Genomic DNA, 25,456 nt, shown 5'->3' with positions numbered 1-25,456 from the left:
TCATCGCTGCACAATTTTCCATTAAATGATTGAATACGTTCATTAGGATACTTTTAAAAATGTTTTATAGGTGCTCTTTTTGTATCCATGAATTCATTACATTCTAATTCATCGCCCATCTCATCATTTGACGTTTCTTTTGTAGATAAAATGTCTATAAATAAGTAAACGCCTACACTTTATTTACATAACATCATTTTCCAGTCTTTTTTCCGCTACATCATTCCTCTCATGTGGGGTCTTCATCATTGCTGTAAAGTTCGCAATTTTTGTTTTAAAGTGTAAAGTAGTAACTTTTTTGCTAATGATCCTGAATGGTAATGCTCGCTGCTACCCTTATAACACAGCGCAAACCTATTTCACTCCTTAATTAAACTCCTGTAAACTTCCGTAGCTATCCATAGAATTCAGCCGGTATTTTAGTGAATTTTCCATCAAAAGTCATCGGAAAACATCCAAAATCTGTAGCGCCGACAGCGACTTTTAGAAGGAGATTAATTTACAGTTAAGATGAAACATTTTTTTTCCCGTGAAAGATGAGCTTTTGACATTTTAGATGAGGCGAACGAACTTTTTCGCTGCCCGCCCGGAAATGAAATGAATCCCTTCCGTAATGCGAAGAAAGGTTCGTTTTTATTAGATAAAATAAAAATGCGACTTTTCATGATACTTTCAAAATATCACACAAAAGCACAACATATCAACATTTCATTCCATGATATATCTTCCACGGCTATCGATCCCACTTCGTCAACGTCCACGCAGAAAGTGGATGCGTTTCTTGTAGAACTGAGCCGACTTCGTGTCAAAAAATTTGCTCACCCACGCATTACGCGCTTCGTTGAAGTTGTTGAACTTCTTCTCTGCCAGTGTGCGATGATCAATCGAATGGATCCAATCCACTGCTGTTGACGCGTAATTACTCGCTTTGTTTTTGAAAACTGCATTTTATTTCGATATTCAGTAATGAAAGTGCATTAGAAAAGGTCCATAAAAATGTCATTCCTCCATTTTTGTCACGTCATTAGCATTCCATTCATACATACATTTTGTGCGTTCAGCTCTGTAAGGAGAGAATTCTGGCAGCGTATGAATTAGACGTACACAGCTGCCTCTCTCTTTCGCCCTTATTATAATTGAGAAAAAAATGGAGAAAATCGTCATGTTTCGTCAGATCCTGTAATTGAGTAAAACATTTCCATTGCTCTCCTCCCACCACACCACACAAATAAGCGATCTCCGGAGATTGCGCACGTGCTTTTAGGCGTCAGATTACACGATATCGTTGCGCACGTACATATATGAATAATTAGATGATGAGGCGCTGAATATATAGTTTACAGAACATCAATAAGTAAGATAAGAACCCAACAAATCATGAGGTGTTCTATTCTATGAGAGCGAAATTTTCTTCATATGGTTTTTTTTACCTAAGACAAGCTAATTTTCCGACAACTCATGACGTAGTTCTCGGATATGCACACGAAAGTATGAAAATAACCTGGAGCCGGGCATAAAATTGGATTATTTTTAGATGAATATTTTCGATTTTGCTTTGAAAAATATACTATCCCACACTACTGTAACGAGTAATAATTTAAAGAAGCAAAGCGGATAGCAAGGAGTAATCCAGAAAGAATCTATTAGTATTTACAAACCAACGTATTATTCCTATAATACTAATCGTTTCTAGTATCTATATAGTAACCCTGGCCATCGCAATAGCTTATACAATATCCTGGAAACAAAATCGAGCATTCATGTGGGACTTCCAAAAAAAAAACAAAAAAACACTCATCGCATGGTGAGAAAGTGTTGGACTCCTTTTTGCAATTATTCACCCAAGCATGAGGGAGAATTCTTCATTGGAAATACGATAATCAAAGAGATCTAAAGAATTCGAGTATATTTCGACCAATCAACAAAACTAACAAATTTATTTTTTATTTTTCTATTTAAATGCATGGTTAAATAAGACCAACTTCTTTTTTCTTATCATATATCTTATTATTCCGGAGGGTACAGCGCAGCCGGCAAGAGGTTTGGCTGCGACTGGACCATTAAAGGTATCACCCCACGAATCTGAGGTGGTACGGATTTCAGGTGGAGTATTCTCATACGGGATAGTAGATTATGGAGAGGGTGGTGATTTCGTCCATTTCTTCCAAATTATCCTAAAAAACGGCCCGGAAGATGCGGCCCCGCACAAGGCTGGCGCGCTCTAATCGAACTCCTTGTAGAAAATAGCGAGCCGGAACGCTCGAAGCCGTATCTTCCGGGACCGTTTTTTACGGCAATTAGGAAGAAATGGGCGGAATCACCCCCCCCCCCCCCTCCTCTTCATAAACTACTATCCCATAAACGAATACTCCACCTGGAATCCGTACCACCTCAGATTCGTGGGATGATGCCTTTAACGGTATCGAAGCACCCCTAGTTTAATCTGAACGAACCTTTCATTCCTCCATAGCATTAAGTTGATGTCTTCCCATCTGGGAGGACGAAAACACTGATAGGACACATCGGCTAACGTCTTCAAGTCATTATACACGCTACACACTTCAAACGATAACCTCAAACGTTTCTGAATACAAGTGAACGCGTTGGCGCATCCCATGCGGATTGATTGAAGCTGTGCATTTTATACTTCTTTCTTTAGTAATGTTCATTTCGCAAGAGGCACAGGAATGATTTCCCAGAAGATGGCGAAAGGATTTTTTTCCCTTCGAAACGAACGGACGTTGATATCTATTCGATTTCCCATCTAGGGCTCAAATTTTCTCCATTGTCTCAGGGTGCTTTTTCCAAAGTCGAGAATACAGATTTTGCCGCAAAATTCGTGTAATTTGCTGCTGTAGGAAAAATTTCTTGTGCACACTTGTGCATTTTTCTTTAATTTCTTTAAATTCTCACTTTGATGAGTTTGATATTTGCTTGGAATAACCTTCAATTACTCGAAATAAAGACGTTTCAGTCATTATTTGTTTGTTAATTAATATCGCTAACTAACAGGAACACTGTTAGCGTAATCCCGCTCTGTCTCCACGACAAAGCTGTTGTAGTTTTTTTTTTGAAATATTTTTAAAATACGATTCTATTGTAGACAGAGAGCTCCCATACAATATCTTTTCTAGCACTTTACCCTCAGTTCCGAAGTTTTGTTCAGAACTCCAATTCAATTTAGAAGGATAGAAAAAAGAGAAAAGTTTCTGGCTTATCAATCCATGTGAAATGCACTATCGCGTTTTTGCTTCAATTCGCAATCGTTGAGGTTTTGGAGCGCGTGTTGAGCTAAAAAATGATTCGCGAGGCCGAGCCGATGTGTCAAGTCAGTGTTTCTATCCTCACAGACAAATCTGGTACCAATTTATCAATTTCGGAGGGGCAGAAGGGTTGGTTGGCTGTGGGACGGTTTTGAACCATCGACCCTGTGGGTCCAGCGGACCTCTAGTCGACTAATCCAACTGTATGGTCAGCCGATGGTTTGAAATTGTCCTAGGCTTTTCCGACCAAGCTTTTCATCCGTACTGAGTCGATAAATTGCTACCAGACTTGTCTGGGAGGATAAAACACTGAATTGACTGTTCGGTTAGCCTCTACAAGACATTGTATGAGTTACACACGAGTTCGTTGACGGGGGTTGGGGTGGGGGGTTTGCGCATCACAAGTGGATTCATTAATGCCAAACGCATTGCACTTACCTTTTTTAATGCTGTTGCGAGTCTCATTTATCTAAATCTAAAAAGATTTTTTTACTGGATTGTCGTTCCTACTAAGTGGTTTCATAAGGTTAGACTAGAAAAAATAACGTGTTTCTTCTTCGTTATCTTCATTTTTATCCTTTCCTTCATCCTCCTCTCTTTTATCCCTCCTGTACATAAAACAGAGAAGTCTTTAACATAGATATCAAATTTTCTGGAAGAGAAGAAACGGTTGATATGAAGGTTTGCTGATTACATTTTGTCACTGAAAAGATTTCACTTTTCGCCAAAGTGGGCTTTTCCTGTTTCTGTGAGCCAAAATTTTCGCGCAAAGACGCAAAAAAAAAATGTTTCTAAAGATTATACACACCCATTTACTCTAAATATCCTCAAATAGACAAATAATATAAACAGTAGCTATTTACTCTTATCTTCGTCAAGTAACAGAATTTTTTAACTGCCTTTGAATTCTGTGGATTTTGTGCTTCGTTTTTCAGTGATTTTCTTTATGTTTAATTTTCGGAATCTCTCCATTCGTCAAACGGGAAATTTCTATTTGTGAGTATGCGAACCGGAATAAAAAAAAAACAGTGTGTCCGTGACAAGGAAACGTATGCGGACAGCAACAAACCTCCCATTGCTATCAAACACTTTAGCAACAGATTTGACTCTTTTAGGAACTCACAAGTTCTAAAACTCTCCGAAAAAAAGTTTTTTTTTGAAGTTCAAGAATTCCCATTCTTTCACTAAAAACTCTGCTTTCTTTCTGTTGTTTTGAACGATTTTTATGGATTCGTAAACAAAAAAGAACAGGAACTCGTAAGAATTTATGTATACGTTGGCCATATAGATTTGCATAATTACTGATATGTCATACTCAGAACTAGTTATAACTAGTTATTGGTTGTCTCATCCATTCCGCCCTTTCTCATTCTTTAATGTAGAGTATCTTGACCTTATTTAACGTGAGTTAACGAGTTCATCCAGCTATTATTAGCATTCCACAAACACTATTTTACTTCTTTCATCTCACGTGTTTCCAGCGGATCCATGCTTATTCGTTTTCGTTCTAGGATTAGTATTGTCTTATGACTTCCAAACAATTCCATTAAAGAGAGTATTACACCATTTGTGATTATTAACAGATCCAGAGTTTTTTTTTCTTACTCTGTTGTGTTTTCTTAGCTTAGTTATTTTAATCCTCATCTTGCGTAGTTGTGGCCCCAATACAGCATTTCATAAAAATTCAAGTTTCAGGGAAAAGTGACTTTGAGAACGGGCTATTATGTTATATGAAGTCCCTTCGCATTAAATTAATATTAATAGAATAAAAGTTATAATTTAATATTACGAAACTAAAAAAATAAAGTAGACGAAATAATTTAGAAAAACAATTCTTAAATAAATGACCAACTCCGATATCCTGGATAAAAAAGTAACCTATCCTACATTTAGAAGAGAAAGGATAGGGTAACGCTTGTTCGGAATGTTTGGAAGTATGTGCACACGGATATGAGTGATTCTGGTCTTCGGTGTTCCTCAATGAAGTGTGTGTACGGTCATTTGTTGGTAAAAATTTGGTAAATTTGTTAAGTGTGAATGTTCTACACTTATAAACGATTATTATTGGATCAGATCTAGTGCAGTCGCTGCTGAAAAAATATTGTACAATCTATCCAAATATTGAAAAAATTCCATGAAGTAGATAATTAAATACCTTAAATTTTGTCGTTGAAGAATTTCTAGTAGTAATAACATTAAACTGAGTAGTAGAAATGAAATGACCAGATGATTTCTTTCCATAATCAAAAAATCTCCAAGAATCGTTCGTAGCAATCCTTAAATGCTTATTTCACGTAAATGCGGAGATAAAGCAATTGTGTAGCATCTGTCCATTGTCCAGAAAAATTACATACACATTATGCTATGGATTGTCACGCTTAACACAAAATTTAAAAATAAATTTATTTCAGAAATAGTATCTTTCACACTGTGTATCTCGTGAAAAAGAAATTCCATGATTATAGAACAACAGTTATGGTATTCGAATAGTTTCTCTTCGAGAGCTTTTCCAGAAACTTCTTGTTCATCGAAAAACTATGCATTCTATTGCATTGGAAATTCTATACTGTGTCAAGTGTGGTGGGCTTATATTAATTTCAAATTTTAATAACGTACACTTTCCATCCTGTTACATTCACGTTATAATATTACTATTCGTCGTCTCAGAAGAACATCATTATAATTTTATTATTATACTCATATTTTTCATCAGAATATTGAAAAAACATCAGCTACATACCTGTACTTATGGATTCTTCTTTTAAAAAAACAATCTAAGCAAACTTCTATGGAGGCACTTCAATTCTCTCTTGTTTCGCCAAACTTTAAGAATTTTTTTATAATTTTTCTATAAATATGCATTTCCTACCTGTTTGGTAAATTTGAGGGTGTGGCTTCAGAATAAGAAAATTCTACTCGTATTGGATCGAGAATTTCCTTTATACTGATGTTTAGCTGTCAGAATATCAGCAAAAAAATACAAAATAGGATAAGCACAATCCCAGTCACATATGATCCTTACAGCTTAAATGACTTACTTGACTTCAGAGAACGCAGGTGTCGTTTTAGGGGGGTTGGTTGCGTCTTCGTCGAGGCGTGCCATCCTCGAGAACACATCTGCCCACTTCCTTCTGTCTACAGCAAGAGCTCGCACAAAATTCGTCACTGGTCCATATCCTGCTGGACTTAGACTCTTGCATGAACTGCAAATTGCCCCCGAGTGACCCGCGTACCTCAAATCAGCAGAACAGAGAGTTGGTCCCAAAAATTCCACATTCCCTCTAGGTATTCGACCTAAACTGGTTGGGCTTTGGCAGTGTGCTGCACAACAACACCTTTTTGCAATATCCAGACAACTTCCGCTATAAAACTGTGCATGTTATATAGCTCACACATGACCAGAGCGTATTCTCATAAGCCTGATTGAATTTTCTAAAGAACAAAAACAGGGCCACCAGGTAGCAGTCTGACTCGTAAACTCGTCCTCATACCTCAAATAGATCTTATAATATCCAACATGGTTTAAAAATGAAAATACAACTTTAATGGTAGTTCTCCAATTTTTTTTCGTCTCTATGCATGTGTAGATCCTTAATCCTCATACTTGTTCTAATCATTTTTTTCTCATTCCGTTCTGGAAAGTTTCGTAGGATGTATATGCATTCATTTTTGCATTTTTACATTTTCCTTCAAACTCCGTCTTTTAATTATTCATGAACCATTTGTTATGCGATCTATGGGTTCCGAGTTTCTTTTCTTTTTCCATGGTTACGGAATTATTTTTTCTATTGTTCAGAATACGTTCCTGAAATGAATATTACAATATCGGAAGAGGAAGAATTGTTCTTCATTAAATCATCCTTCTACTCATCCATTCTGCTTACCATGGTCTCGATTGTTGCATTGGCTGTGAACCTCTATTTACTCAATGTGAGTTTTATTTATAACATAATACGAGACACATTTTTTCCAGTTATTATGTTACTCTTTGAACTGTGTACATGTGAAATGAGAAAATTTACCATTAGAAAAAAATCTGTCAACGAAAAGTTTGGAAGCGATAGCCCTATCAAACGATATTTATCAGAATGCCAGCCTTTTTTTCTTATAGTATAAACATAAATGATTCTTAATAACGTAAATTGAAAAGAAGTACATTGTTAGCAAAGTTTACAGTATTGCTGATCTTTAACCAATGAAAATGTTCTGCTGGGACATCCATGAAAACGTAAAGCTATGTACTAATTGCAAAGTACAATTTTTTTCTTACAAAAATAAATTTGTTACATGTGGAGCGATTTTTTCTACTTACTTCAATTTACTTGTTATTGGTTTAAATTTGGTGTAGCTATGTTAGGTGCTTTTTTGTTGTTAATAAGTTCTTAATTAGTTGAGTTTGTCGCGGCAAAACCTTCTACCAAATCCTCGAAATCTTCTTCCTGAAGTCGATAAGGTTATGGTAATAAAAACACAATAAGTAGAGACAATCAAAAGTAGTTGAAGAAAGTAATGGGTGATTTTGACGATTCCCAAATACACTGCAGACAGATTATACAAAAAAGTGGTTTTTTTTGCTCATTTTCAAGTCTGTGTATAAGGTGCTAATAATAAATAAATAAATAAATATATATGTATATATATCATACTCGAACATTTTTCTGTCCTCTAGGGGATTATACAGGTCTACATTACCTCAATTTCTAAATGGATAGTTTATCCTTAATACTGTACCGAGTACCTTTTACATTTTTTTCTGCGGATAATATGAAGTAATGCTAGAACTTTGAGTAGTGCTCAAAATTACCACAGCACAAATAACTTGAGAAAAACTAAAGTAAAATAGAAAAAATCTTGTCGAGACGTCGTTGACGATACCCGTATTTTCGCTTATGTGCGATTTAAATGTAATTTGATGCTCTGCTTTAGCGTTTTTGTCTCATTTTTCGACCGATTGTCGTAAGCATCGCAAAAAGGGTTTTTTTTTAGAATTTAAAACTGCACAAAATTCTTCACAAAAAGCTTATTTGCTATTTTAATCACGAATGCGTCATCTATTCTGCTTGATATAACTAAAACATGCCCACCATGGAACAGGCACATCTTCTGAATTCGCTTTAACCATAGTATAAAAAGACAATTTGGTTTGTTTTTTTGTGAATTCCACATAATTATCCAGAATGTACTAAAGATGTTCGGACACGCTAACAATTTCCAATGTCGTCTGTATGCTGTGAATACGCAATAGTGTAGAACTGGTAAAAACTACCTGCTTAGTTCTAATGTGTTCTACTGACACTTTTTTGGATAATGAAATGATCTGAAGATCCGAGAGGATTAATTGACTTAAAAATAACCGACTTTGCTGCAATTCATAACTATCAGGAAATTTTTTATAACTGCTTTTCATTTAAATGAATTTAATTTTTGCAGTTTCTCTATCATTATAACTTGATTGATGATAGAATAAATAGACGGGTTAGAGGTCCCGTAAGTTCCTGTGACCTATTTATTTTAAATCTTCTCTACAACGTCAGTAGTAAAACATCCAGAAAACACTTGCACGGAAGTACGTAGTCGATCAGGTTTTTCAGTCTAATTTTTGAACTTTTTAGCTAGTCTTGGAAGTGACTTCTGTTGAGTGAACAATTTTGTCGCTGTTTGTTTTTTATTTAATTCTTTCCCATTGGAGGAGTTCGTCTCTTTGGGAAAATTTACATACAAAGTTATTTTTATAAGACTGCAGATTCACTAAAAAAAGGAAAAAAGAAATACGACAGTGTTTTTCTGTTTATTTTTTTTTCGGGTTAGATAAGAAATAATTGGTGTTCGAGTAGATTTGATTGAATTTCAGTGTTCTCGGTACCTTCGTAGACCGATTGGTGTGAATTTACGTTTGTGCGTAAGTCTGACTGCGTCAGACGCCCTATGCGCATTCTTCTATATCCTCACCTACATGATTAATGTGATCCTACCGAATATACTTTCCAATTGCTGGTCATTACTACTCGAGGTAAGCTATAATTTTTTAAATTTTAGAAATATATTAGTTTGTTTTAGAGATGTTTTTTTTTCAAATTCTCATAGTTTCAGGTGTTCAAATTGGCCACATTTTTTGCGTCCGTCTTCACGTTGTTAGCGTTAGCGTTGAATCATTACATAGGGATTGTTTATCCATTACATCGGTTAGTAAATTCCCGAATTTCAATTAATAACGAAATGAGAAAGTGATGAAGTGAGCGAGTTGTGAGATATCTTAGTCATGGAATATTTCCTACCTCATTCTAAACATTAAGACCAACCCAACAATAAGAAAATACTGAAAATAAACTTCTCAAATTGCTAGTGGGCTGAAAAAAAGCCAAAAATGAAATTCCCTCCCTAGATATTTGAAATTTGAAAGTGTCTTCATCACTCCATTGTCTTCTGTGCATTTCAGTTAATAAAAAAATAAAGGAGTGATGAAATAGGTTTTTTTTAACTATTTGAATTTAGAATTTCCCTACAAAATTCAAAGTTTAGCCAGAAATGGGCCCCATATCATATTTTGTACGTGGAAATCTACAGTGTACTTGATTTCTGAAGATATTCTTCCAAATATCCTATGCTGGACAATGTTATACGCAATTCATACTTCACATCTTTTGAAATCGATTGCTTTTGTTTTTAAGCGTAAAATTTTTTTTAGCAGATATGAAAGTGCTTGGAAAAATGGAGAAATTAAACAAGGATTTCTTTCGAGAAGGGAAAACTTCCGTTCAGTCACATGCATTACGCCTTTTACATTTCCGGATGCGTTCATGACAGACAGAAAGAATGCAGTCATGTTTTTGAAAACTGCACTATTTTAATCACAGTTTTCAATCTAACTAAAATATACGAATATAGAGTTGGAATGGGAATTTTTCTTAAAATAAAACCGCATATACTCTGTATTAGTACATGTAGACTAGAAAAAATGGGGCAATTACGTACATAATGCTAGCTTACATAGGCGCCCGTTCCTCAAATCAATCAGCAAAGATTAGAGGTAATCCTCAGTAATTTTTAAGATTTGAAAAAAAAGAACAGTTAAAAATGATAGCGCTGATATCTGCCGACCATGTGAGAAATATTAATTTTGTTAATTTTGTGTTCATTGCTGGAACTAATTCTTTCTAACGACAAATATTCTGGAGAGAATTGCAATTTCTGTAGTAGAGATTTTCGTTCAATTCCGATATTTAACATCTTCCTGGATAATCTCTTACCGACTATTCCAGACATGTGATAACTCCAAGAAGTGTTCGTTGTGCAATTGCACTAGCATATTTTATACCGTCTACCGTATTTTTGGTGATGTTCTGTACGGTACCAGGTGGATTTCGTGCTCCGGTTCCATTTGCATTTTTCTCGAAAGATGGCTGCAATGGAGGAGGGATTCTTCGTAAGTTTGATCTTTTTTCGCAATACCATTCATTTACATTTTTGAATAACTATTATCTCTAACTCTACTGCACACTAAATAAACCATCCTGAAACTGCCATTGTTCCGCGAAGAGAATGCAGAAATACCGTAACTGTGCTGCGCGTTTGCTATGACATCAGCATATTAAATTACGGTAATTATTTATAGGATTCTAGAGGGATATTCAACGCGGGAAAATTATATGTGTTATGTCTCCGCTCTTCTGCAGAAAATTTAATTACTCCTAGGAAACGACTAGAAATCTTTAAGAGATGTTTTGTAAAATTATAGTTTTTACTTTGAAAAATAAAACGTAGTGAAAGAAATGATCGTCTGAAAGTATGATGGTCGAGAAAAAGACAAACTGAATTATGAGGATTTTTGAAGAGGTCGAGCTAAACTGTAACAGGTTAAAAATTGAAATATCCACAGCATACTTTTTTGTGTTGACTGAATTGTTGACCCCAAAAAAATCATTTATTTTATTTCAGGAAATGTTGTGGTCCGATGGGTGCTTGTGGCACCATTTATTCTTTTTATACTACTGATATCATTCCTATATCTTCATATTCTTGTCCATATGCGTCGAGTTTCAAAGGATCCACTTTTAGCAACAAAAAAGACGAAAAGAACAAAAAATCGCAAACTTCTCGTCACATTAATGCTTCTCGCTGGATCTGCTTGTCTAGGTACGTGTTGTTCTGGACACGTTCAAAGTCATCATATTGTGTTTTTCATTATGAGGCTCTGACAAGGTTCATTTCACCTGATGAGGAAGAAAATATCGTCATAAAATGAACTACCTCTTGTTATGCCCAGAATTTTCCATTGTCAAACAAATTTAATAAGACAGCGAGCACTTTTCTTAGAATTGTGTCTGATAATTCAAAGTATGGAAATAATTTTAGTGGTTGTCCTGGCGTTCATTTGTATTCAGTTGTTCACGTAGTGAAGTACTAGGAAAAGTGTCGTGAGTGTCCTCGTCTACGTAATCCTCTGCTTTGAGTATTTTCGTTGAGAAAGGGGTTGAGATGAAAAGAACGAACGATGTTGCACTTTTTCTGGAATCGGAATCTTCCGAAGAAGCTAAAAAAGTTAGCTAAGTTCCGGGAATATGTCAACATCAACTGATTTTTAAACTTTTATTTGGTTCAGAAGATACCTGTTCAGGGGCATTGCATGTTGTAATTATTCGAGCATTTGTTCAATTTTAATTAAGTGGGCAACTTCGACCATCACCATAATTTGCTTAACTTTTCCATTCTCCATACTAAGCTTAAAAATTACAAATGAAGAAATTCACAGGACATGAAAGAATGAATATGTTGTTAAGTGCAAGAATGCTACCACATAAATGTAATCATTTTGACAGTAAGAAATTCGCACAACCCTCACAGTAGCCAAAAAAAGTTTCTCGTATTGTTTTGTTGGCTCAGGCGGTATTTCTTCTAGCTCTTAGTAAAAAAAATATTAAAAAAAAAACGTTTTCTCCCGGATGCTAGATCTAGGCTTGTCTTTTTTTTTCTAACAAGAACTAGTGAGTGCCAAGTGCTGAGTGAGAGGCAGTGTATCATGGGAAATTTTCGATATTTGATTTTTTTTTTGAGGACAATATAGAGTTCAGGATGTAGATTATGATGACCATGGTTAACTTCCTCGAGTCGTCCTGAAAAACAAAGGGAAGGGGGCGGGGAACGTTTGTTGCTACGAGGCGCATGAAAATGCTCTTTGTACACGTTCCAGTTCCCTCTCCAGCCTATTTATTGGTTTCGCTTGAATAGGTTGCTGAGGAACCCCATCGATCTTCGACAACTCGCTAGCGGATGCGGCGCGTGTGCAACGATGGTGCACTTCATTCGCACGTAATAACGTAGTTCGTATTAACTGAGGCCGCTTCCCCTTTTCTCAAGACAAATAGGAAAAGTTGAGCGTGACACCGCCCATATTTGTAACATACATCCCAAACACTCTATTGTCCACAAAACCCCAATAATCGGAAATCTCATGATACACAACTTTTAACAGATTAACAAGCGAGATTTCGTTCTGTAACAATAGACTGGACGGATGCTCTCTCCCTAAAACTTATTTTCTTTTTTACGTTTTGCATGATGTGCCACTAATACAAAACAGTGAACAAATACATGAACCTAGAAAACTAGAAAAGAAAAGTATAACTAAAAAATATTTCTCTACAGTGCAAATGGCAAAAAAAGAATGCAAAGAATGCAATAAAAGGTTTTTTTTATAGAGGAAGAGGGGTGTAGTGTAGCGGTTAGGGGTTCCGCCTCCTGCGCAATCAATCGGAGGTTCGAATCCACCCTAGTGTTCACCAAGCCTATCATTCCTCCGGGGTCGATAAATTGGTACCAAACTAGCCTGAGAGGATAAAAACACTGACTTGACACATTGGCTAGCCCCCGCAAGTCATTGTATAGGCCAGTTACACGTTCGTAAACCTCAAACGATTCTGAATTGAAGTGAACGTGGTGGCGCATCCTAAGCGGATTGATTAACGCGAGAAACGTTATCCTTTATCATTAAAAGTGGGATGTTGATGAGGAACGGACAGGAACTGATCTCATCTAATTTGCAGGGTGCGGAGAAATGAGATCTGAGAATTAAAATAATGTGAATGTCCAAACCTTGGTTTAGTTCGGAATATGAGAATGGAAATCATTGTTCAACATCCGAACATCTTTTTTCTGGTTTCTTTGTCGCGGAAGCAAAAAAAAAAAGAATTTCCAACAATTGGTTTTTTTTTACAACAGTCGAAATAAGCCATTTTTGTAGAGTGTTGCTGTTATATTCAGGCTAAACTCCAAATATCAAGCTGTAATTACTTACAAAAATTATTTATTCTCCTATATTTATGACTAAACAGTGGTAGGCTAGCCGCTTCTCTCAAGTTGCTCCTTTTTCTGAAAGGATTCATCCCGGTTTCGTAAAATGCTGCTTGTTAATTTTTATGATATTTACATTAGGTACGAGAAGATTGAATACTGTATCTATAAAAATACGAATACATATCTGCATTGGCCACTTCTAAACGTTATTTATATAATGCGAGTACTTAAATTGAATTAAATGAAATTACTGCTGCCACTGATCCGATTGCGTAAGCGGTGTAATGTTTCTAATATCTCAAATTACAGGCGAAAAAATACTAAATTGCTAGGATACAATTATGGGGTCGATTTTTTTTTCTCACTAAAATTTCTTAGTGATACTTTGAATGTTATACCGTACTACACTGCATTATCTTCCCGTTATTTTCTATTTTGTATGTTTACGTTAAAATTAATTTTACGTATTTTCTAGGGTTTAAATGAAGTCATCATGTTTCGTATATATCTATAATATCCACATATAAACAATAAGGAGAAATAATTTAATAAGATGTGTTGTAGCCGTGTTGCGCCTGCGCTGTATCCGTGAGACAATAGATTCGTTAAGAAGCGAATCATTGGAGTAGAAAAGAAAATTAATACGTGAGAAAAAAATTCGACCGCTGTGAGTAAATACTAATACATGATAAACAAGTAAATATTAGCAACAGTAATGAGGGAATGTTTTCCCTATCAAGCTCAACATATCGCTTTGAAAAACTTTCCTATGCTTCACTTCTGACCCTTTAACTTTCTAAAAAAATTCAAAGTCGCCTCATGTTTGCTACAAAAATAACGTTTTTTTTTCCAAAATGCTGCATTTTACACATTAAAAGTTTAGAAAAGTTACTCTCCTTAAGAAAAAAGGATAAGATGAACGATAGAGTATTTTACAACATCTGCAAAATTTCAGGATGGCTCCCAACCACTGTGCTTTTTGTACTTACCTGTGATAGTTGTCTTATTCAACTTCCTTTACGAGCAACGATGTATTTGCGGTGAGTGTTGCATATGTAACGATGATTCCCGCATTGATTGTGATTCAAGGATTTCAGGATACTAAGTCACTTGCTCAACGTATTGAAATTGATCACTGATGCATTTATTTATGCTAGTCGACTTGTTGAAATTCGTTACGCTATGTGGATATTTCACTCACATATTAGTCATCGTTTTTGCAGTGAGTTTCCAGATATCCTTATCCTTATGTTAGAACTCTTATGTATGATACCGGTGAATATAAAATACAAAAAACATAAATTATATATAAAAGGTAACGTGTACACCCTATCAGTTTAAAGTTAAAGTTAAAGTTTCTGGCGTTAATCAATCCGCTTGGGATGCGCCCCCACGTTCACTTCAATTCAGAATCGTTTGAGGTTTACGAACGTGTATCTGGCCTATACAATGACTTGCGGTGGCTAGCCGATGTGTCAAGTCAGTGTTTTTATCCTCCCAGACAAGTCTGGTACCAATTTATCGACCCCGGAGGGATGAAAGGCTTGGTGAGCACTAGGGCGGATTCGAACCTCCGATCGATCGTGCAGGAAGCGGAACCTCTAACCGCTACACTACACCCGCCCACCCTATCAGTATCGTTAGAAAATCTGACAATTAGAAAAACTCAAAAAAAAATCAAGGCATTTACAAGTCGACAGAACTTGATTATTCGTGAATTGTTCGGATTGAACTGATCAGTATGCGGATATTTCCTGGATATCACATATTCAAGCCGCGTCATACATACTGGTATAAACTAGGGAACTTCAAATGTTTTGCTATTAAATTATTCAATTACATGCGTTTTTTTTTCCACGAAAGTGTGTAAAAATAACTTTCTTCTTTTGACTTTCTTGAAGAACTCATATTTTTGAAAATATATTTGTGCATCAAGATAATTTTTACAGCATTTTCTACTTTTTCGCTAGTATGAAACAGTAATTCAACGAATTTTGAGGACTCACTCTCTCTCTCTCTCGGTTCAGGTGTTTTTGGTTGGAAACCTTTGCCAAGGACGATCCCTACGGAGTTTTCAAAATATCTTAGTGAAACGAAAGAACATCGTTCAGTACGGAGCAGAAGAGAAAATTTCCTCCATAAAACCGTATCAGGTATGTGGATTTAACGGATATTCATTCTTTTCTATTAGAAAAACAGAATCTATCGTTGGAGACAGCAAATGTTGAATCACTTCTCAAAAGGGATTATTTGTTTGACAGTTTACGAGAGATTATTAAATTTTCTCTACCCAATCAGTAACAGAAACAGTAAGTACGTTGAAAAATCCACTTAACAAATTTTTACGAAGAAGTTAAGAAGAAGCTCAGATCTGAAGTTTTTTTTTGGACAACATTTTCACATTAAGATGACGATCCTTTAAAACGCTCTCAAGAGGATGATCAAATTAAGAAACATTCCCTTAAAGTAGTGGTTTAGAAGTGTTAAAAAATTTCTTAAAACTCGAGGCGTACTGTCTCATATTAAAATTTACAGGAGGTACTTCATTCCGTAAAAATTCGTTGATTTCACGCGATGTGAATTCAGCTAGTGTAAGTTTCACATGTACATAATTTTCTTCTGCAATAAAATTTTTCAATAAACTTCTTTTTTTTCAGCCCCCTACACATCGTTGTTCCGTTGACGCAAAATCGGTATTGATCAAATCTGCTAATGCAGAATCGTTATGAAAGTGATTCTTCCTGACGTTATAGCGCTCAGGATATCCTACAGCTAACTCATTCGAGTAAAGCGAAATCTACTGACCACACGAAAGATCTAGCTAAAACAGTCCAGGATCTGACGAATCAAAATTCTTCTTTCTCGTGGAGCATTTCTGAAAAATACACTAAACAATTTGAAATCTTCTAAAAGATTATGGTTTCTAATCCATAATTTTTGTTTGTCTGCGAGGAAAGTCCAAGTTTCCGGAGATCTTCCAAATCTGCAGCTGTTGAAATCTCATGATTCGATTGTAATTTAAATTAGGTATATTTTATGTGAAAAATTACAACATTGTTATCGTATTAATATGCAGTTCTTTATTTCTTAAAAAGTGATGAAGAAATAATTGTTTGGAGTGTTAATGTGCAATTCTAACCAAAAAACCGTTATTGTCATACATCACGAGTAAGAACTGACTACCGTAATCCTTGGTGTTTATATGTATAAAATGTTTTAAATAAATGTTATAATGTGTGATGTTCAATGTTGTTTTCTTATCGATAGGATCAATATCCCATGAAAGTTATGTACTTTTGAAGGATTCTAACTTAGCTAATAATTTCTGTGCACCCAATTGGAAAAATTCCTTTATGAAACTTTTTCCATGCTTTCTTTACTATAACCTCAGATTTAAAAGAGGAAAAAATGTAAGTCAACAATTAACTCAGAGTCTATAGGTGCTGGTTCATCTCGATAACAAATGAACTGCTGTTGATTGACATCCGTGATTCCGCAGGTAACAGATAGAAGTTCTGGGAAGTTCAATATAAGTGTATATTTTTACATGCGTTAAATCTTTTTTGTGTAATTACTGATGGAAGTTTCCGCAAAAAATCAAAGCTATTTGAAAAAAAAAACGTGATAGCCCAGTCACTCTTTTCGACTAGTTTTAAATTTTGTTTTGTTGAGAAACTAATGTTATAACACCACCTATCTGCCTACCACCTACGGTATTCTTGATATTTATGAATTTTCTCAACTAATAATTCAAATATCATTCATATGAATGTTGTAAAAATTGAAAAAAGAAGAATTGTTCTGATAAAAATGTAAAAAATTTTATATTCGGTTTTAAATTCACCTTTGTTTTGGGAGCATTGAAATAGTCACAGGAGGGATGAACGTGGTGTATGTATTGATTGATTTCTGGCCTCATAAATATTTAATGAAATATTTTTACATTTTCACAAAATGGTTTGAAATGTATTGAATTTCAGGCATTTTTCAGTAATTATCCTAGAGATAATCCACTAAAATGACATATCACCAGTTGAAGAGCAGTTTTCTCTTTCTTGAGAGTGAAATATTAAGGATAATCACAGAAGTATCCTTATATAGTGATATTTATAGCACCCATAATAGGCCGAAATTGCATCGAATATACATGAGTTTGTACTCAAGGACAAGTACAAGTTGCCAAGTTACCAGTTAACTCTCTTACTATGTTACTATGAAATTACTAAGTGTTGTAGTGTAGCCATTGCAAAGTGTATCGAGCGATATTGCTATCATACCCTTTGTTTCCTTTATCAGTTAGCATTTCTCGGTGTATTTGGCATCAAACTCGTAGCTCTATGTGTTTGGAAATTTCCTCATTTGTACTTTTACATGTGGATGAAAACTTGCTATTTTAATTCTGGAAAGTACATAGGATTATCCATTCTTCATCATTAATTATACATTCAAGCACTTCGTCTGTTGTGATTTTAGTCTTTTTCCCCTATGGTTGTAGAGAAGAGTAGAGTGACTTGTCACATAACATTACTTTTTTTACTAAGTAGAAAAAACAGTTTAAAAAAGAAATCCACACAAAAAAATAAACTCAAAACACGTACAGGGCATGTTTATGTTGCTCAATAACAGCGAATTCTTAATAGTGATAAAATATCCCTATGGCCAACTTCATAACTACATATTTCTGGCTTTGCCTGTCTGATCTGGAAAGGTCAAAAGAAAAATCGAAGAAGAGGAGGATCCGAGATTGTCATGCGGCAGTCCACGGATCTCTCTTCACCCTGCATCACTTTGCTCAAATCAGCTTGTAGATTTGAAAAAAAAATAATACTTTAAAGTTATATTCTCGAAATCCTCAGTTTCTTCCAGGGGAATTCTCGAAGCACGTTAATCCTTTCATTCAGGATGCAACGTCTCATTAGATCGATTTCATTTTAAGGATCCACTCTAATAGCACTCCACCTTCGTGGAAACATGGGGACCGAACTGCTTCATCTGCTTATAAATTACCTTTGATTGCCTAATTCTTGTTTCCTAGAGATTATTATATCCAGGTTCTTGTACAAGGTCCATATGCTTCGTTCCATAGTGGATATTGCCTAAGATACGCTAGTTTGCTTTTCCGGATGAGTTACAAGACAATAAAATCATGTTTGGGGTGACTTTATTGACAATTTGTCAATTTTTCCGTATCTTGCAAAGAAAAATATCTACATAAATGGTGTTTTTCTTTCTTGGACCTCAAATTATACTATGAATATAGTTCTTTCTTCAGAGGGAAACTTTTTGTTAGGAGTTGCAGTGAATTTAGCAAGTAGTAGAATTCTATTCTATTCATATTTCTATTAATTATATACAAATACATGCGTCGCTCGTATGGCTCATTCTTTTATTATCGAATGATATCAAAAATGCGGTTGCGATGCTGATTTTGCGTGTGGTCGCACTTTACGTCCTTGATCACGCCATTTCCCATCGTTTCCACCCCTGCATATTGCTAGGATTTCCAACATATTCAATTCATTCATAAACCTCTATTATAGACTCGAAATTACTTACATAGGGGTTTTTTCTTCTGATTTAATTAAATGTTGATTCATTGTTGATTGTTTTTTTTCTTATTGAGAGGAATTTTTATTTATTATATTACTTATTATTATTTTATTGTCATTGATATATTATTTATTAGTTATTATTTAGGTCATTATTTATCATATTTTAAAATATCTATTCTGTTTTTAAGACGATGATTTTGTGCAGTTATGATATCTGTGTTTATCGATTGACTGCAGGGTGTCGTGCAATGATTTCTTTTTGGTTCCCTTCGGATACATCTATGTAGTTCCATGAAAAATTGACTAGTAATTATTGTCATTAACTGGTTATTAGTTACGATCACTTATTAATTAGTTATCATACTATTATTATTATTATTATTATTATTATTATTATTATTATTATTATTATTATTATTATTATTATTATTATTATTATTATTATTATTATTATTATTATTATTATTATTATTATTATTATTATTATTATTATTATTATTTACTAACTGCATGTATCAAGTCCCGAATGAAGTGAAGTAAAAATATGTCCTTTCACTCTACTGAACCACCGATCACAACTGGAATCATTGCCAGAAATTCATTTTCTCCACTTTTTTACTTCTCATTTTCAGGATTCGATTCTATGAATTATTTTTCTCCTTTTTATGTTCAATATAATCTTATTCTCATATTCCTTCTATTACGCATAGCCATATATTCTCCAATCATTAAATAAATTTTTTTGTTCTTAATTTATCGAAATAGTTAGAACTAAAATAGTCACCTTCGGAGTGACTCTTGTCAGGATTGTTGCGTGGGATTGAATTGATGGGAATAGCGAGGCTGTGCTGACTAACACATTTTGACAGCAATGTTCATTTGTTTTATTTCCTATCAGTCAGTTTTTTTCATGTGGTGCCAGTCAAGACATAAATGAATCTAACGCTTTCTAAAATAATTTTTTTTTATTTTTTGCACCTTCCTTATTCTTCTATTAATTTAAAACGTTTGTGCCCTGTATTAGGTTACCTAAGCTGACATCATTCTTAACTTCCTGAAAATATACGCATTCGAACTGGAGTTCAAATTTAAATGTGGACACGAGGAATGAAAGATAGTGTAGAAGAGCGGAGAAAATTCCACATAGCTATGGAATTTATGTAAATATAATACCGTAACACGTCTCTTTTTTGACATTTGTCAGCTTCTAAAGCCACAGTCTCTTCTATTTGTCGAAGGAATTAAAATCAGCGTTAGCGATGGACGAATTTTTTTGAGTGTTATAGTGACTACATTATTGATTGAAATATCTTTCTTATTGGAAAAAGATGCTGAGTAGAGGCAGAAAAAAAACCATGACATGATTTGATAGAAAGAAACCGTGGGAAGTTATTCGAACCGTGTTGAAACGCACCAATTGTTCGGAATGAATTACATATTTGAAGCGTATAGTTAGGTCAGAAAGATCTTGACTATTGTTGCATCGGTTACGATCGAGGTGGGACCTTCGCTAGTTCGAATGAGACTGTAATGATCGAGGAAAGTCCCACACTGCTATTTCTCTCTTCTTACCCTATTGCATCAGTCTTCGGTTCATTTTGATCCAACTATAACTTCCTCATTTTTAAAATTGTTTTATCTTCAATTAAACGCTCAGAATAGATTCGTTCTAATGGGAATTCGGGAAAATTGTAGTTGGTGGGCGGAGGACAATCAGTGGCGTCCTTATTTCTGGAAGTAAGTAAACGAATCGATCGGGTTGTTGCTTCGGTTACGATCAGGGTGGGACCTTCACCCTCAATCGGGTCCATAAAATCTAAGGAATAGTATTAGAGATTAGACTATGACATGTAAGCTAAAGTTACTAAGAAAGAAATAAAAATGGAGCGTCAAAAAATAAGGGCCCCGCTGAGTCCTCCCCAACCTGCATTTTCCCCGCGAATTCTCTGCCCTATTAGTCCTCGGAAGCATGTGGATTGGATTTAGTGTTTCTCTGATAGGCTGTTTGTTCTCGGAACAGCCAGGAACATTTATTGCTGTCGAACACTTCCAAAAAACTCGTATTTTCGTTATGGATTTTACGAACACAGAAGAACCGTTAGTCATCGATGCGGAAACCTTTCGAACCTGTCATATTCGCACGTCATTTGACGAATGTTTTGTGGGTTATTCTCGGCGACCTTCGCTTTGCAGCCGGGAACAACCGTACCAGACATACCGATTGATGTTTTTTCTGGCGCATCCACGATTTGATAAGATCATTGTTTGAGTTCCTTTGTCTTTGATGTCGCTCTCTCCCACTGTACATCGGCTTTACAATTTGAATATGATAGTACTGTAATGATGAAGAATTATTTGTGAATCATTCTTGAATTTCTAACGAAAAGTAGGGATAAAAAGTAGTTGAAAGGAGGTCGGCGACTCAATCGCACTTTTATTTCTGGAAGTAAATAATTAAGTCAGTCGGTGCTCTAGGACCTAAGCGTTACTCTTAGAGTACCTACAACATGTGGGCTAAAGCTACATAGAGAAAAGAGGATAGAGCTTCCAGAAATAAGAGCGCAGTTGAACGCGTTCCTTCAAATAAATTTTTTCCGAATGTAGTACCTCTTCTTTGCGAAACTCTAAGTGGATTTCTTAGCTATCCAGAAAATTTTAACGCTGTTTTCCTCCTAAAAAAGACACAAAACAAGCAGTGCTAGACATCCTCCGGAAAGAGATCCAGTCTAAATTTCTCTCTTCATGTCGTTAAATAGAAAGATCGGTGCACATAAACAACCTGTAGAAACGAAGAACACAAAAATAATTAATAAATCAAAAAATTTAAAAGATGAATTAAACAATCCAAAAGTTAATCAATCAATACTTCTCGTAACGAACGTCTTCTTCCGTTTTCTAAATAGATTTACATTTATCTCTTTACATAATAAAGTTTAGAAAAAAAGTGTGGAACTAAATGTAACACAGAATAATAATAGTACATAATAAGGAGCTAAAAAAGACAGTGACGATTGAAAAAAAAGGTCGTCAAACAAAGAAACAAAGAAACAGATCATTTCCACAGCATCTTCCTGGGACTATCCTCATCGGGAAACAGTCGATATTTAAGAAACGATCTGCTGGTAAAAATTAGTTGAGGCCCCTAAAAAAACATAATGTGTACAAAATTACTGTATTGGTTTCGCATAGCTCCCTGACTGGTTCTCTGATAAATGCCACCCCTTGGTTTAGTCACTCGTGTACTCGAACATGTCTCACCTATCATTGATTCGAATTGTTCCTCCTTTATATTATTGTCACTAGTGTATTTTTTTCCCTCGGTACTTACTAATATAACTATTATTCGTTCACTCATTTTTTTTCTCAATTCTATCAATTTAATATGGAATAATTTGATCTGATCGACGGACGAGCCACTCGTAAAAAAATCAATGCACGATGCGTGAACCATTGATCACACTTGAGACCGATGTCTGATCTAGGTATATCAAATAGACGTCGGTCTTCGTTGCACTTGCGATGTTTTTCTTCGTTCCTGCAATCGATAACACGTGATGTTTCACGGAAAGCATAATAAATCTTCTGGATTTCTTCATCATGTTTTTGTTCCTGGACCGTCTACATACACATTGGTATCACTTGTTTCGTTCTAAAAATATATTATAATTTTTCTTCGTAGTAAATGTGCATTAACAATATCCTAATAATTATAACAATTCGTTTGCTACTGAGAATCAATAATTAATCAGAATGTTTTATTTGACGTTTAACGTTTATGTTTTAACGTACAATCGTAAGGAAACTGTACATTGTAAGTGCTTGTAGATCAAAATGATCTACAACGATCGGCATTATTGACGTGTGCGGCCGTCTTAAAGGCCGGGTGGTCCGATCATTTCCTTCTCGTTCTTTCTTTTTTTATGTTTTCACTTGTCTTTTTCAACTGGAAACGGTTTTTATCTCAAAGACAATCTCTGAGTCTTTTTCTGAACGTCTGGCCTTTTCCGAATGTTTATACTTGTGGAATGTATTCAGAACGAGAATAGAGAAGCCAACAGTGCTCATTTCCCAGAAACCGGGTGATTTCCCGCAAGACTTGTTTCACATTTTTTTCTCGCTTCTTTTTCCTTTTTGCAGATTTCCATGCATGAATGGCATTGAATGTGTATGACTTCGATTAGCTTCACTAAACTCCACAATGAGTTACGAGTCAACTATGATTTTAGTGAAAATTTGGGCGAACGTAGCGATCATCTCCTATTGTATTTCCGCGTGTTTTGCACCTCAACTGCACCGGTTCTCCAACTTTAGCTTATTGATCGTTTTCGGGTGGAATTCACTGCCGCCAGCACACTTGCGAACACTCGTTGATTCATTAAACTATGTAGGCACTTTCCATTTTCACGATTTCTGGAATATCTGGTCCTCCAATGTTATAGAGGTCATCTCGTTTTTCTCCCTCAATTGTTTTGTTACCACCTGCACGTGATTGGGAAAATGTTCGCTTCATAAATTCTATTTCTTCATTTACAACAAATTCTTACCAGCCAAATAGTGTTTGTGATTGAAGTCAGGATTATTTATTTTATTTAATTCTCTACAAGATTATTAGGAAATGACGTTGTGTATGTAGTTCGAGTACATTCTACGCGCACTTTATTGCAAGGAAAACCTGTCCTTATCACGTCATGTGAACTAATCACTGGTATTTTTATCATATCGGAGATCCTTGGTCTTATCAAGGACCTTTTCGATAACACAGTTGCCTGATTTCTGAAATAAAGTTAGTTATCGCTTCTACCATTAGCAAATCTTAAGATTAATGATCAACAGCCGGCCCAATCCTGCATTAATCCACATTGAGTCATCCCCTTCTTATCCATTCCAACACTTTTCAATTTTTCTCGTGTTTAGATTCCTAGGCACAGTAGAATTGTGGATTTTTGAAATTGCTGTCGCACTGATTTCTTTCAGAAGGAAAAGCACATAATACATGAGTTAAAGTAACGCTCTACAAAATTTTCAAAAAGAAAAAGAAAAAGAATTGTTTAACTTGATATTGTTATACCACTATTTTTGAAACTCTCCCATATTTTTTTAAGGTAAAATTGATGAAATTATTTCTCTTTTAAAAAGAATATCTTTGGCGCGAAAAAGAGGTGTTGGCTCCACGGTTAAATATTCAGGTTTAAATCTTTTCGCTCGTACTGCTCTGATATCTTTCCAGTCCTCCAAAAATTTACTGGAATGCTTTACTGACCGGAAAATGTGTGCTTTCTTTAAATTTCTTCAAGACGATGACGCACATCTCTCAAGCAATCCCCCATCCTTGACGTGCAGTCTCCTCGAGGCAATTTTTCTCCTTTCTTCATCCCAAGCAATGGAGTAGCTGCAGTGGCTGTTGCTTCCGAGTTCCATTTTTTTTTCATTCCTGGATTGCGTTCGTGTGTGTTGATTGCGCTGACATTTATTAGAGTCCCTCTCATATTGTTGTTTTATTTGTTGAATTCTGTTGTTTACTAGGTTCCTTTGCCTTTGCAGAATGATTAAAAAGGAGAACTTAGAAAGATCTACTAAAGAATTCGCTTTTTCCTTCGCTAATGACTTACCTTACTCATACGGCGAGCGAATGTTACGCAGATATCCGCTTCTTGGCCGGTGTGTAACGTCCTTAAAAATACCTGAGTCCATCCTGTTCGAGGTCTTCAGCTAAAACTCGCGTAGAATCTATCCGTCTAATGTCCTCGAATCTTCTTTTGTCTTGCAGAACATTCTTTTACGACTGGTAGGTTTTCTCCGGCTTTAGTTCGAGGGCATCCTAATAAAACTTGGAAAAGCGATCTGACGGTCTCCTTATAACGTGACCAAAGAAGGAAAGATGGTTTTCTGCCTCTTCAGAATACCGAGCAAGACGCTGCTACCGCGACGGCATAACATCAAGCAAAAAAATCCTCTTTCTGTTTTAATAGAGCTATTAGTTATGCCTCCGTTTTCACCATGATAGCGAAAGGAAGAAGAATCATAAGGAAACCGTACTGTAGTAACTGAAAGAAATGCGCAAATATAACTCAAGGTCTCAAATTTATGTAGTGTAGTCCAGAAATCGCAATCCAGAAATCAGAAATGAAGTGTTGGACCGCTCAAATGCTTGCAAATCTCTAACATTTACCAGTAAGAAATTACAACTATTTTCTGTTTAGCGAGATCGTTTAGCTATTTGGTGGATTTTCCGCAGAGAACTTATGTAGTAATGTTTCCGAACACTTATATTGTATATTGAACGAATTTGTAACACTTTGTTTTTGCATTTTGATTTCCGATTCTGATTTTCTGGAGGAATTCACATGACGC

At 35.4% G+C, this 25,456-nt stretch overlaps 1 protein-coding gene across 2 annotated transcripts; it reads left to right on the top strand.

Moving 5' to 3' along the window:
• Positions 1–597: 597 nt before the first annotated feature.
• Positions 598–19,645, top strand: RB195_025906 (uncharacterized protein; the record flags this gene model as incomplete). Of its 2 annotated transcripts, XM_064214247.1 has the most annotated exons (13): positions 598–625; positions 7,060–7,193; positions 9,115–9,273; positions 9,354–9,445; positions 10,523–10,686; positions 11,199–11,396; positions 14,509–14,593; positions 14,651–14,775; positions 15,581–15,706; positions 16,089–16,144; positions 16,211–16,246; positions 18,605–18,662; positions 19,461–19,645. In XM_064214247.1, 13 exons carry the CDS (start codon positions 598–600, stop codon positions 19,643–19,645), a joined length of 1,446 nt encoding a protein of 481 aa, XP_064070127.1. The 2 variants fall into 2 exon arrangements, with proteins under 2 accessions (XP_064070127.1, XP_064070128.1); XM_064214246.1 differs by lacking the exons at positions 18,605–18,662; positions 19,461–19,645 and having other exon boundaries at positions 16,211–16,282.
• Positions 19,646–25,456: the final 5,811 nt, after the last annotated feature.

The sequence above is a fragment of the Necator americanus genome, chromosome X (assembly GCF_031761385.1).
Source record: "Necator americanus strain Aroian chromosome X, whole genome shotgun sequence".
NCBI classification, from domain to species: domain Eukaryota; kingdom Metazoa; phylum Nematoda; class Chromadorea; order Rhabditida; family Ancylostomatidae; genus Necator; species Necator americanus.
This window is presented reverse-complemented; position numbering and strand designations above follow the sequence as displayed.